The sequence below is a fragment of the Caloenas nicobarica genome, chromosome 23, assembly GCF_036013445.1.
Source record: "Caloenas nicobarica isolate bCalNic1 chromosome 23, bCalNic1.hap1, whole genome shotgun sequence".
Classification (NCBI taxonomy): Eukaryota; Metazoa; Chordata; class Aves; order Columbiformes; family Columbidae; genus Caloenas; species Caloenas nicobarica.
The window spans coordinates 1,981,931-1,996,190 of NC_088267.1; the positions used below are offsets into that span (position 1 = coordinate 1,981,931).

Consider the following 14,260-nt stretch of genomic DNA (forward strand, 5'->3'; position numbering starts at 1 on the left):
TTCTGCAGCATTTCTTCTTCTCACTTCTGTATTCAAAGCAAACTTGAAGCTTTTTGTGATGCCAGCTTGAAAGATCACTTTGTCATTTTAGTGAGTTTATATAATAACCTTGGAGTCTGTTTTAATTTTATTTTGCTGAAGTTTTAGTGCATTTTGCTTAATTGCTTCTGCTTTATTATCGAGACAAAAAACCAGCTTGTGTAATAGCTCGCAGAGTAAAACTATCAAGGAACAGAGATGGAATTGTCAGTTTAAAAGTTTCTTTTTATTGTTTTGATTGTCTTCCAATTCCTCATTTGGTTTCGTTCAGTCCCACAGACCTGCTGTGCCCTGCAGGCAGCATCACCGACCCATCCGCGTCCTGCAAATCCCATCCGCATCCTGCAAATCCCATCCACATCCTGCAAATCCTATCTGTGTCCTGCAAATCCCATCCGCGTCCTGCAAATCCGTGCTCAGGGCAAACCCATCGGGAGCCTGGCAGGAGGGTGATGCAGTCTGGCGTGGGGTCTAAGTCACGGGTGGTAAAATCCGTGTGTATAAACACTGGGGAGTACTCTGCAAGGAATGGGAGCTAAACCCGTTATTACACAGTCATGTCTTCCTTGCTGCTGCTGCCTGTTTGCTGTCATTCGGTACCGTTCTGCTCTGTTTCACCTAGGGATTACCTGACCAACTAATTTAGGGAGCTGCGGGCTTGCCTGCTGGGTAGCCCCTTGTTCCATTCACCGTTGTCCTGAGGTCAACAAGAGAAAAGGTTCCAAATCGGGTCCCTTAGGGGCAGCGCAGTCCAGGTGTGTGAGCAGGACGCGCTGTGTATCCTTACAGGGTAAAATGAAATATGAAAGGTGCTTGGAGGAACTTGTTTCCATTTTGGTAGTTGATTTGGGGTCCATTTTTTTGCATTGACTGCTAAAATCACTGCTGTGTTACTGCAATATTCATTCTGGCTCCCAAATGCAGATGATGCTCTCTGCCCGCGGTGCGGCTGGGTTCTGGGTCTGGTAGATATTTGCGTAGGGGGTCTGGTAGGTATTTGCATAGGGCTCGACAAGATGTGTGCAGCGAGCGCAGACTCCTACGCATGCAAACCAGCAACTGGGTGAGCTGTGCTGAGTGCGAGCCCGTGGGTCTGCAGCCCAGCCTGGCTGCACCGGTGCGGCGGCTCTGCTGGGATCCCCCCCTCATCTCAGCAGCCGTTTCAAACCGGAGCCTCACGCCGTGAGACAGCACTGAGTATGATGTCTGCAAGTTGGCCTGTTATCTGTTTCTGAATGTTTTGGCAGCCCTGAAGGTTTTGGCGCTTCCTTCTGCTCCGTCCCAGCCCTGGAGGGGTCGCCGGGACTCGGTTCCTCAGGGCAGGAGATGCAGAGTAGTGACCAGCTGCAGATACAAACTTCCACCCTCCAACTTTGGAGCAACTGAGGCTGCTCTTAGACCAGTAAACACACGGAACCAGGATCAATTTTCTGACCCTGAGGACCAGTGATGTGGAAGGACCTCACTCCATGTCATGTCTGGGCTTTGTGTGTGCTCTCTGCAGAAGTGCAAGCTTCATCTTGAAGCAAGATTCTGCTTCTCACACAGCAAAATAATCAGTGGCACTCCCTATATCTGCTTGGGTTTTGCATTATATGTCTGCTGTTCACCAACAGGTTGGCTTTTGCACAAGGCAAATGGAGGAGGCTGAGGGCAGAGCTCATGGGGCTGCAGCTTCAGCAGGGGCGCAGGAGGGGCCGGGCTGAGCTCTTCTCTCTGGGACAGTGACAGAACCCAGGGAACGGCAGAAGATGTGCCAGGGGAGGTTTAGGACATGAGGAAAAGGTTCTTCACCCAGAGGTGCTGGACACTGGAACAGGCTCCCCAGGGAGGTGTCCCGGCCCCAACCTGACAGCGTTCAAGGAGAGACTGGACAACGTCCTCAGACCCACGGGGTGACCTGTGGGGTGTCCTGTGCAGGGACACGAGTTGGACTCTGATCCTGTGGGTCCCAGCTCAGCACATTCTATAATTGTATGAAACGACTCTCATGCTCAGCAAGACTGTCCAGAGGGGCTGTGAGCACCCGTGGGAGAACGGCAAGGCAGCCTCGGGGAGAGGTTCAGCAGGAAGTCCAGGGAAACCGTTTTCATCTGATCTCTGCAAAGCCTGCTGGCCAGGAGAGCAGGGCCTGGGGTACTGGCTGAAAGCTCGTTCCCCACTGATCCACCCTGCAATTACGAAATGGAGCACAAATCATAAACTCCATCTGAACTGTAGCTGTTCCTTTATTTTGTCTTTTTTTTTTTTTTTTTTTTTTCCCACTCCTGTGGTTTGAAACTATGTAGAAACGTTTTGGAAGGTTTCTCAATACATGAGTTTAACCATAAGTCTCAGCAGGGGGAACATATTATTGGGGAAAGGCAATTACTGCTTTAGCTGCATGCAAGACACATTGCCTTGGAAAGAATCCCCGTCTTGCCAAGAGCTGGCTTCCCACTCTTGGTTTGGCAGGTCTGGAGCGTTCAATTCAGATGAATTTTGAAAGAATCATTACTCAGCAGTAGTTTCAAAATATTAGTTTACTAATGACTTTCTTGCACCAACGAGCGTGTGAGAAGTGAAAGCAGCAGAGATGTTTACAGTCCTCTGGAGGAGACAACGGCGATGCACAAAGTCCCTCTTCACGGTCACCAGTGTTGAATGGCTCTTGAGGGTCGTCTTAGCCATTGCGAGAGAACCTGGTTTTCTTAAGTTTCGTTTGCAAGAAAACAGAATTAGTTGCGTTACAAATGTGCAGAAGACAAACAAACAAAGAAACGAACAAAAAATAAGCCCTCTGGAATATGAGTGGTATATTGTCACGCCCGTCCAATGTGCATGTGGTTGGATCGGCCTTAAAACGCTACCAGGGGTTTGCCCTGGATGGGCAGAGCCGAGTGGCGGCTTCTGAGGGGGGTGAAACCGCCGCGTCTTCTGCTTTTTGTGAGTGTAACCGGGGGGAGCGGAGCTCCCGGCTGCTGCTTCGGCTGTTTGCCACGGCGGGTTGGCGGTGCAGCGACCTTCCTGCATCCTGCCTTCTGCTGGCGACGCTCCCCAGGCTGCGCAGGGCTTGCTGCCTTCTCTTGTTTCTTCTCGTTTCAATGGTGATATTTTGGGGAATATTTAGCTCTAAAATATGCAGATTTTGCAATAATTGCTGTGTTCTGACTCAAATGCTTTTCTGGAAAAGCGGTTTTAAGTTATGAAAACAGGTTAACCCTTTGCGTATGCCTTCCTGGCAAAATGCAAAGTCGCTTTTGTCCGTCTGTGTTCCTCGTGGCGCGGGTACCGGTGCCCTTTGCTGTCTGAAAAGGTGAGAGGGGAAGTTGCTGAAGCCATGTGGGGTATAAATAAAAGTTAATAAGCACAGCATTCAGTTCTAGAGATTTTAATGAGCAGAGAAAGTCTCCTGGATGTCTTCCTGCCTGTTTCTCGTTATATGGATCCCTGTTTATCACTGTGGGTCTCGCCCTTCCCGTAGGATCCGAGGGCCTCACAGACATTAATGGGTGACTCACAACACATCTGTGAAATACGGAACTATCCCCGTTTTAGAAATGGGGAGTAACACGGACCGTAGATGATACGACTTGCCCAGTTTCACACAGGAAATGTGTAACCGAAGTGAGAATTGAGCCCAAGTCGCTTGAGTTTAGCACTGGATTGTCTTCTCCCCTCGGCAGGTCTACAGCAACCTGGCAGATGTTGCACGTGTGAAAATGGTTTAAGAATCAAATGACTGAATCGAGTTGGTAGACGCCTGAGTTTGTAGCTTTAAAGCAAAAAGCTGCTGCTTCCAAAAAGAAAAGGCAGAAAAAATCATTTTTTGAAAAAAAATATTTATTTTCTAACAATCAGCTGCCATTGAGAAGGAGTAAAACGTGCTCTGCGTGTCCGCCCCTGGTTGTAATGGAGATTGGGGCGGCACGTTGCAGGGGGTTGGAGTTGAGGTGCTGGAGGGCGAGTTCGGAGCAGACCCGAAAGCGACGCCGGGGTGCGGAGCTGCTGCCCGGCACAGCCGCCGGGCGCTGGCTTCCGCGCAGCCTCGGCCCGGAGCAGGAAAACCCCTCGGCAATGCGTTTTCTGCACGCGTGCACGTCGCCGTCAGGGCACACGCGCCGGAGGAGGTGAATTTAGTCACCAAGGGCTTCTCCAGCTGTTGGGACTGAGTTTGTGTACTGTTGCGGTTACCAGGCAATCCTCCCCATCAGGGCACCTGGTGTAAGTCCTGTGTGCTCGCTGCTGAGATGGCATTTTAATATACCCGCATTATGAATCCAACGTGCTGTTTCTTTTACAGACCAAATTAAATCGCGGACAAGCAAAAGAGAGACGCCATCAAAATTGCAGACTACCCAATCCACTGTAAGTAGTCTCTGTTTTTTCCCTACTGACTTCCCCTGGACGTGTGCACCGCCCTTTGCAGTGGACTCGGCTTGGGAACAGGACTTGCTTTTCTGTTTGTGTGGTTTACTTTGCTTTTTCTTCAATATAATTGAGAATTTTTTGCCTGGTGAGTCCCCACAGTGCTGCAGCAGAGTTTTATATTACTGAGTCTCCTTACAAGAGGGGATGACAGGAGATCTACTGTTGCTGTTTGCGTTGTAAATCTCTCTCCATCATAAATCACCTTGAGTGTCTAAGGTGGCATCTGCCCTTTCATGCAAAGCTACAGTTGAGACCTAGGTGCAGAGACCACGATCTCCAGGTAGCAAAATGCCCAACCGCCCTGTGCTTTACCCATCACCTTGTCTGCTTTTCTAAAGCATGGATTTTTTTGGTAAGGACATCGTGAGCTACTGAAAACAGAGATCTGTTTTCCCACAGATGCGTCTCTGCAGGTTGGAATCCTGGGGTCAGTTCTGGGCCCCTCACTATAGGAAAGAGCTTGAGGTGCTGGAGCGAGTTCAGAGAAGGGAACGGAGCTGGTGAGGGGACACAAGTGTATTTGCTGACAGGGTGGTAGGATCGATAGACCCTCGCATGCAAATTCTTGGGAAGAAGGGCTTCCCCAGTTTCGACATCCCGCCAGTGTGAAATACGTGCATGCTGTAGGAGCTGGATTTGCACCATCGTTTGGTAGCAAAAGGCAGGAAATGAAAGAGCCAACATTTCAGTTAAGGAGTGTGTGTGCTTTCCCTGTACCTGCTGTTGTAAATGACACTGAAGATGATTGCAAGCTTAAGAGTGGATTTTAGGCAGAAAAGATTTGCTCTATTTGTCAGAGAATGTATGTGCTACATTAGGCAGTGCTTTGTGTTTGGTCAGCTTTACTGTGTAGTCTGTTTGAAAGGGAAATACAGTTATAAAAATTGAAAAACCATAAACGTTTGCGGGAGATTAGAAGGGACTCAAGTTTGAAAACATTTTAATACATTTTTCAAAACTGTGTTTCAAGTTACTGTCTTTGGTTACTGCTACAGAGCCAGGCTATGTGTGCGTTAAACTGAACATGAGTCCCTGAGGTTTGACTTCACATAATTTACGTTTAGATTACCATTAAAAGTAACGTCTCATGAATGGTAGGCATCGAATGAGTTATTCTGTATTTTGTGCAAAATATTTACTGTTATCCTCTATAGAAGTAGCAGCATTTAATTACTTAAATACAAATGCTAAAGTAATTTTTTTCTGTTCGTTTTCTTTTGGATGTAATTACAGAAATGTGGGAAATACTTTTCCAAGGCTTTTGAACTCAAAAGTGGAACAGAAGGAAGACACAGGGGGACATACACCGTTCAGTGTTATTTTCCTTGCACAGGAAAAAAAGATCATTTTGAGATGAGCACTAAAGTCTCAAGTTTTCAAAGGTTTGCATAACAAACAAGAGACACATTGTGGGTTGCATCTTGACTTTGAAGGCTTGCCACTGTCAACTGAAATAAAATGGCAAGGTTTAAAGCCTTAACCAAGTTCACAAGGAAAATATTTGGACTAAACGTTTTGGAAAGTTTTCTCTCTTTGAAGTAGTTTGTCATGTGTTACCAATGTGAACTTTATTGACCTTGAAACATTTTTTTTTTTTTGAATCAAATAGAAACTAGTGACACTTTAGTAAAATTTTAAATCAACAACCATCTCCTGGTGGCTCCAGCTTTGTAGCAAATGCAGGCGAAACAGGGAATCTACAGAAGAGACCTTTATTATTCATAAATGAAGCCTGCCAAAACCTTCCCGAAATAGCATTCAAAGACCCTTTTAAGGTCATGGATCCTGAACAAAGCCAGAAGAGCACAAAAAAGGCTGAGGAAAGTCCAAGAAAGAGGCTTCCCAAAGGAGAGGCTTTCCAAGCCAGTATTTCATCCACAGCTACGTACCAGGGCAGCTCCGCTCCCTCGCAAGGAGCCCCTCTCCGAGACATCATATCGCAGCAGCACTTTTCTGGTTCTTTGCCGATCCCGAGAGAGGAGGCTCAGGAGAAGACTGCCCATCAGAAGCAAGCCAAGCCTTCCTCTTTTGACCACCCTCCCCACGTTTCGCAGCTTCAGCAGCACGCCCTGTCACCAGCATTCATGTCTCCTGGGAAACCGGAGCACGTCCTCGAGGGTCCCACGTGGCAGCTAGTTGATCCCGTACGACCAGGTCCCTCCGGCTCCTTTTCGTCACCCGGGCTTCACTCTCACCACGGCCAGCTCCTACCTTCCCACTCACCGATCATTCCTGCAGAGGACATGCCGTCCGTTCAAAAGGTCTATATCCCTCGCCCGTCGCAGGTTTCCTTAAAACAAGCCGAGGAAGTGCACAAGAAGGAAAAGAAACCTCAGAAGCCGGGCAAATACATTTGCCAGTACTGCAGCAGGCCTTGTGCGAAGCCAAGTGTGCTCCAGAAACATATCAGGTCACACACGGGTGAGAGGCCGTACCCTTGCATTCCATGTGGCTTTTCTTTTAAGACTAAGAGCAATTTGTATAAACATAGGAAATCGCACGCTCATCGAATCAAAGCTGGGCTGGCCTCAGGGATCGGGACGGAGATGTATCCGTCGAGCTTGGAAATGGAAAGGATTGGCGGGGAGGACTTTGAAGAGCCGACAGAAGGAGAAAGCACCGATTCGGAGGAGGAGACGGGCGCGATGTCGGGCCATTCGGTAGAGCTCTCGCCCAGGCAGAAGCACCCACTGTTGCCCGGTAGTTTGCTGAGCGGAGGGAGCCAGGGCTCCAGCCACGACCGCTGTTCCTTGTCTCATTCCAGTATGTCCCAGTCTCTTGAGGACAGCACCCAGTTCGCGGAGCCATCGTCAGACCACGCTCTGAGCCATAAATCAGAAGATACCCACACCATAAAGCAGAAGCTCGCGCTCCGCTTGAGCGAACGGAAGAAGGTCATAGATGAACAGGCTTTCCTGAGCCCCGGGAGCAAAGGGAGCACCGAGTCAGGCTACTTTTCAAGGTCGGAAAGCGCAGAGCAGCAGATCAGCCCAGCAAATACTAATGCAAAATCTTATGCAGAAATTATTTTTGGGAAATGTGGTAGAATTGGGCAAAGGACTGCGGCGTTAGCTGCAAACACAACCCAGGGGTTTCCACACCTGTCTACCGAAGAGAAGCCTAGTATGGTACCCTTATCTGTGCCTAGAACACAGGTTATTGAACACATCACTAAGCTAATTACAATTAATGAAGCTGTTGTAGATACCAGTGAAATAGATAGCGTTAAGCCTAGAAGAAGCTCTTTATCTAGACGTAGCAGCATTGAATCTCCAAAGTCTAGTGTATATAGAGAACCGTTTCAGTTTGATATCAAGTCTGGTTCCAGTAGCCAGTTGGATGCATCCAAAGTGTTGACATCCCACGGCGAAAAAATTAAGCCCGAACAATCATTGTTGTCACTTCAGCAATCCCACAGTGCCACAGAGACAGTGCCTCTCCTAAGAAGCCACTCAATGCCTTCTGCTGCATGCACTATAAGCTCCCCACACACCTTTCGCGGTAGCTATTCATTCGATGATCACATCATGGAGCCTGAAGTCTTAAGCCGCAGTCAAGCGTTTTCTTCCCATCCTCGAATGCTAAAGCGACAACCAGCTATTGAGCTACCTTTGGGAGTAGAATATGTCTCGGAGGAGGTTAGCTCTGCGAACAAAGAAACTGTTTCCAAACCTCCCGAAGAGCCTGAAACCAAGGAAAGCGATCTTACCAAAAAGTCACGGAAGGGTCCGAAAGCTAAAGGGTTCATGTATGAGTGTAACATATGTGGTGCTCGGTATAAGAAAAGGGACAATTATGAAGCCCATAAGAAATACTACTGTTCAGAACTGCAGCTCTCTAAGCCTCGTTCTTCCACTTCCCATACCTCTTCAGAGACCGAGAAAAGTGCTGCGGATCCTGACACGTGGCCCCAGATGATGCATTACAAGCTGGGGAGCACCTTGGAGCTCACTCCGCTCCGAAAAAGGCGGAAGGAAAAGAGTCTCGGTGACGATGAGGAGCCTCCAGCTTTCGAGTTGTCTGACACTCCCTCCTCCAGTACTGCGGCAGGGACTCAGTTTGCAAACCCAGCATCATCCGATGTCGCTTTAAACCTAACCCGCGAATCCATTAAGTCACCAGCAGACCCGGGTAAATCCGCACCTTCTGATGTCAGCGCCGGCTTTCATTCCAGGAATACCAAACCGGCTTCAAGTGCGGAGGGCAAGGAGAGAAGAACGACCTCGAAGGAGATCTCTGTCATCCAGCATACGAGCTCCTTTGAGAAGTCTGACTCTATCGAGCAGGCGAGCAGCTTGGAAGCGGAGGAGAAGCCCTTGTCGCAGTTCTCGTCTCAGCCGGCCACCCAGCACAGCCGGCCGCCCCACTCCCTGCAGCCCCGGCTGGTGCGCCAGCCCAACATCCAGGTCCCTGAGATTCTGGTCACGGAAGAGCCGGACAGGCCAGAAACGGAGCCGGAGCCTCCTCCAAAAGAGCCAGAGAAAACGGAGGAATTTCAGTGGCCGCAGAGGAGCCAGACCCTTTCTCAGCTCCCTGCGGAGAAACTCCCACCAAAAAAGAAGCGGCTGCGGCTGGCAGAGATGGCTCAGTCCTCTGGAGAGTCCAGTTTCGAATCAGTCTCTCTCACCCGAAGCCCAAGCCAGGAAAGCAGCATGTCCCACGGCTCCAGCCACTCTGTCTCGTTTGACCGTGACGATCACAGCAAGGCAGAGTCGACCAGCCAGCCCTCCGAGTCCCAGCCGAAGCCTCCCGGCCTTGGCTCGCATATGCTGATGGTACCGAGCCACCACCACCATTCCAGGGAAATGCGGAGATCTGCTTCTGAGCAGACGCCGAATGTGTCCCATCCTTCCCAGATGTCAGAGACCCGCAGTAAATCATTTGACTACGGGAGCTTGTCGTCCGCTCCCGCCTCCACCCCCGGCCCCGCGGCCTCCTCGGCTCCCCAGGCGAGAAGGAAATGCTTCCTCGTGAGGCAAGCGTCCCTCACCAGACACCCCGAGCACGAACCAGACCCGGCCCCGGCGGCCCGGACAGACACAGAAGATCCAATTCCTTCTTCAAGTAAATCTCCTTCGACGAGTTTGCCCCATCAGCCGACATCTTCATCCCCTTTGCCTTCTCATGGTTCCTACCCCGGTGAAAAGAGCCAGCCGAAAGACAGCCCTGAGCCGGCGTACACCCAGCCGTACACAGAAGCTCTGCAGGTGTTTCACCACCCCGTCCCACAGCTGCCGCTGCATGAGAAGCCATTCATGTCCCCACAGGTCTCTGTCCTTCCGTACCAGCACCTCCTGCCGCAGCCGGGGCAGTCTGCAGAGCTCTTCGCCGCGCACACCATGTCCGACATCCTCTCCGCTCAGTTCACCATGCCGCAGATTCCTCCTTCCATATTTCAGACTCCGCCACTGCCCCTCCCGCAAACGCTCATCCACCCGGGCCCGCTCCACATCGCTCCTCCCTTAATGTCTCACCCCGCCGAGGTGCCGTTCAGGCAGCATCCTTCGTTCCTGCCGGTGCATTACCCTGGCTCCTCACCCATCCCTTCAGCCTTTTTTCTGCCTCTTCAGTCTCAGTTTGCTCTCCAGTTGCCGGGTGAAGCTGGTGGACATTTGTCGCCGATCAAGTCCAGTTTATTCCCAGCAGCAGGAACCTCCAGTCTTTCTCTGTGCACAGAATATGGCGCCGACAGCAGGTTGCATCCTTTGACCTGCACGACAAGTCCTTCGGTGTCCATATCCACATCTCAGCTGGTTGTTCCCACGCGCTCAGACCCAATGGTGTCTCTCGTTGTCCCCGTTCGCATACAGACAAACATGCCGTCCTACGGGACTGCCATGTACACAACGCTTTCCCAGATCCTGGTCACTCAGTCCCAGTGCAGTTCCTCTTCTATTGTTCTCCCCAGTTTCGATGATCGCCAACCCAAGGGTACCCTGGTGTGTAGTGCCGATGTTCATGGACTGGGCTTCGATCTGGCACAGATGATCACAGAGGATCAAAGAAGCATTTTCCAGAGCCCGTATCTGAGAGTGCCGTTGCCCTTGCCAGAACGTAAAGGCTACATGCCACTCACCTCCCCGTCAGACAGCGTCCTCGGGCTGGAAGGAGGCCCATCAACAGTCGGTGGAAGTAAAAGGATGCTCTCTCCAGCTGGCAGCTTGGAGCTGACAATGGAAACACAACAGCAGAAGAGAGTGAAAGAGGAGGAAGTGTTGGAAGCAGAAGAGAAGTTGGAAGTGGTGAAGCCACCCAGCGCAACAGAGGAAGGGAAAAAGCAGGATAAATCTCACTTTCTTGCAGAAAGCCAAGGCAGGGTCGAGGTTGAAACACCACCTGGTTTGTCCTTAGAGCAGTCGGAGCCAAAGGAAATCCCAAGTACTTTGCAGCAAGCTGTGTCCCATTCAGGTTCTCCAAGTTTCGAGGCGCTGGAAGAGTACGAGCAGCCAGCTGGCAAGCAGTTCCTCAGCAAGGCACCTTCGCAACCCGTGAAGAAAGAAGACTCCAAAGAAGTGGTGGAGCAGCCTCCACCAAACCCTCCAAGCCCTGCACCTCTCTCTGAGGTCCCTCGTAGTGCAATGAAGTCTCGAGAAGGTACAGACACGAAGAAGGTACTCCAGTTCCCCAGCCTCCACACAACCACTAATGTCAGTTGGTGCTATTTAAACTACATAAAGCCAAATCACATCCAGCAAGTCGACCGACGCTCTTCAGTGTACGCCAGCTGGTGTATCAGCTTGTATAACCCCAACCTGCCGGGGGTCTCCACCAAAGCAGCCCTGTCCCTCCTGAGGTCCAAGCAGAAGGTGAGCAAGGAGACCTACACCATGGCTACGGCTCCGCGGCCAGAGGCGGGCAGGCTGGTCCCGGCCGGCTCCAGGAAGCCAAAAATGACAGAGGTAACGCAATCCTATCTATTTCTCCTCATCCAGTTGGATACGTGGGAAGAGGGGGATGAGGGCCGGGGAATTGCTGTTCTTAGTTTAATAGGAGTTTATTCACCCCTCTCTCAGTTTGGTAAGCACTTGTTGTCGGTGAAACTTTTAGAATGAAGCTAAAACCCACTGTAATAAGAAAAAAAAATGCAAGCCTTCTCCAGGGCAATGTGCCATATTGCTGTTCTCCAGTTTCTACTTGCCTTGTAATCTAAAGAGCATGTAGGAATCACCACCGCACAGGAACTGCCACTGCTCAAGCACAAAGGATTACACTCGATTTGCATTTCTCTTGATATTTCAAATAGCTTTACAATTTTTTTTTTCCTCGTAAATGCTGTTATAATTCCCTACATTTTGCATGTTATAAATGAAAAAGGATTACCTTGGGGAAATGGGATTCTGTCTGGTTGTGCATCTACTGATCTCGCATTAATGAACATGGAGAGGTATGCTTAAAAGTACTTAAAAATATTAAAGGGAGATTTGCAAGTGTATTTAGGGCTCCAAAGAAGCGCAAAGGCATGCAGTGACATTTCTAAAAGTGCCTCAGTAGGTTAGACGTGGAGTCTTGTTAAAACACCCGTGTCGTTTGGTCCATTTACTTACGGTCCTTAGCTGCGTACCTGCTTTTCTAGGTATCTAAGGATATTTTATACCTGGTCTTTGGCATTTAGAGGAGCAAGGCAAAGGGTTTCACAGGGGCGGAGCTCACCAAAGGAACTGGCCACATGGCACATAAGTATTTAAGACACTTCTGGTAGCTGCCTGCTGTTATGTATCTCATTTTGAGGCCAGACTTTTCCCATTTGATTAATGCTGAACCATACAGATCCCTTTAATCCGGATCATGCTCATGTAGATTAGCAAACAGAATCGCTCTAAAGATTTTGCAATTTGATATTCATATCAAGTCAATTTATATTGATTGATTATTCATTTTATTTCTGTATCATGAAATGAACTCTGAATATTAAATTTATCATAATCACTGCCGCAGCTGCTGCTTATAAATATGTCTTAAAATACGCAGTAGAGTCACTTTGATTCAATCAATCTCTATTTCTATTCAGCATTTCCATCATTCTTCTGCAGAAATCCAAACCCCAGAATTTCTAGGGAGATAGGGCAGATAATTACCTGTGCAGTGCAATAACCACACTAATGCTTGGTATTTATGCAGTCTTTTTCAAAAGATTTTATCCGAACAATGTTGGACCGTCTTGTTCTCATTCTCTAACAGAAGTGCCTGTGCTCCTCAGAGCTTCGCTCTTCACATGGTGCTAAAACGCACACAAGTGTGTGTGTTCCAGAAATCCCAGACCCTCGTGTCCTCACGTTAAAGTTAAGCTCTCGCAGGAGCGCTTCAGCCCTTGGGCATCAAAATACATATTTCACTGCATGCGTTTGCTCAAAAGACTCAAAAACCTTTTAGACAAAACCCTACAAGCTGACTGGTGGTGAAAGTTAAAGTTTTCATGGGACATTTCGCTAAAGTAAGAATTAGTCCCACCAAATTCACCTAGAAAATGGTGCAGCCTAAATCTCGTATTAATTACCTGCGGCTTAAAGGAGTGCGGTTTGCAGAAATTATCTCAATTTCAATGGAGATAAATTGACATCATGCCAGGCAGAGAAATGATTTTTGATTAGGTCATCAGTGGGAGTGAAATCCCCAGTTTAGTTTTTAAAATACACATGACCGGCGCAGGTTAGCAAGTGGCGTTGCTGGTTGCTCAGGAAGATGCGATTAATAGGAGCTGCGTAGCAGTAGCGTCAGTCCAAGGCTGAAAGTTCAACCTTTGGCTAACTCAGCTCTAGCTATTTCTCGGAAATATTTTCTTCTTTATGTAACTATAAGTTGTCAGTCAACACAACAGAAAATGTAAACCAGCGCTAATATTTTGTACAATTACGCATGCAGCAAGTTACCAGCAAGCAGTAGTACTGTGTATACTGTCTACATACTTGGGTTGATTTTTAAATTATCAGTGGGATTTACTGAGCTGCTCAATTCCGAAGTGACTGTAGGGTGCAGCGTGCATGTAGGGATGGCTAATTACACTGTATTGGGCTTGCACACTTTGTAAATTAAACGAGATTGTAAAAGGGGATAGTAGTGACTGTATGATTTTGGCTCTCTGGTGCCTTTCATCTGTCTATGTTTTGTGCTTTCAAAAGTTGCAATAAATAATCCTCATGCTACATCTAGAAAGTCAATTGTTTTGTATTCCTCAGTAAATAAGGAACTGAACCGGGAAGGTTGTCACCAGCATTGTTACGAGCGTGTAGCTCCTATCAGGAGGTGAAGTCCTAATGGCCAAGGTTTAATTTTTGAAGGTGCTCAGTGTGTCTCCAGCCACTGATTTCCTCCCACCACAGACACCTCCATGCCCAGACACACCAGCCTGAGACCATTTCTGCCATTAAATGGTTAAAATGGCTGCTGGCACAGTTCTGTCCTGGGCTGATAGTTCTCTCCCAAGAAATTCCTGAGCACGTTTAGGGAGACAGGACAGGGACCATTCCCAGGAGGCATCTGGAAGGGTATGTGTGTCTGATGGTGGGGACGTGGCTGATCTGTGTGAACTGGTCCCGAGGGCAGAGAGCAGCCCCAGGCGCAGTTAATGCTCTAACCTGAGCTCCTGAAATTACTGGGCAAACATGAAATAATAGAATTACAGAACAGTTTGGGTCGAAGGGCCCTTCCCAGCCCCCCAGTGCCCCCCTGCCATGAGCAGGGACATCTGCACCAGCTCAGGTTGCTCAGAGCCCCGTCCAGCCTGGCCTGGGGTGTCTCCAGGGATGGTTCATCCACCACCTCTCTGGCCAACCTGGGCCAGGCTCTCACCACCCTCAGGGCAACAATTCCTTCC

The 14,260-nt window shown here is 49.0% G+C and overlaps 1 protein-coding gene across 7 annotated transcripts in view; it reads left to right on the forward strand.

Moving 5' to 3' along the window:
- The window catches only part of HIVEP3 (HIVEP zinc finger 3), a 171,900-nt gene that overhangs the window by 112,834 nt on the left and 44,806 nt on the right, over window positions 1–14,260 (forward strand). For all 7 annotated transcript variants that reach the window (XM_065650327.1, XM_065650328.1, XM_065650325.1 and 4 more), the window contains 2 exons: window positions 4,322–4,386; window positions 5,683–11,348. In XM_065650327.1, coding sequence (XP_065506399.1) covers window positions 6,228–11,348 — 5,121 coding nt within the window. In that variant the 5' untranslated portion in view covers window positions 4,322–4,386; window positions 5,683–6,227. The remainder of the gene's footprint in view (window positions 1–4,321; window positions 4,387–5,682; window positions 11,349–14,260) is intronic.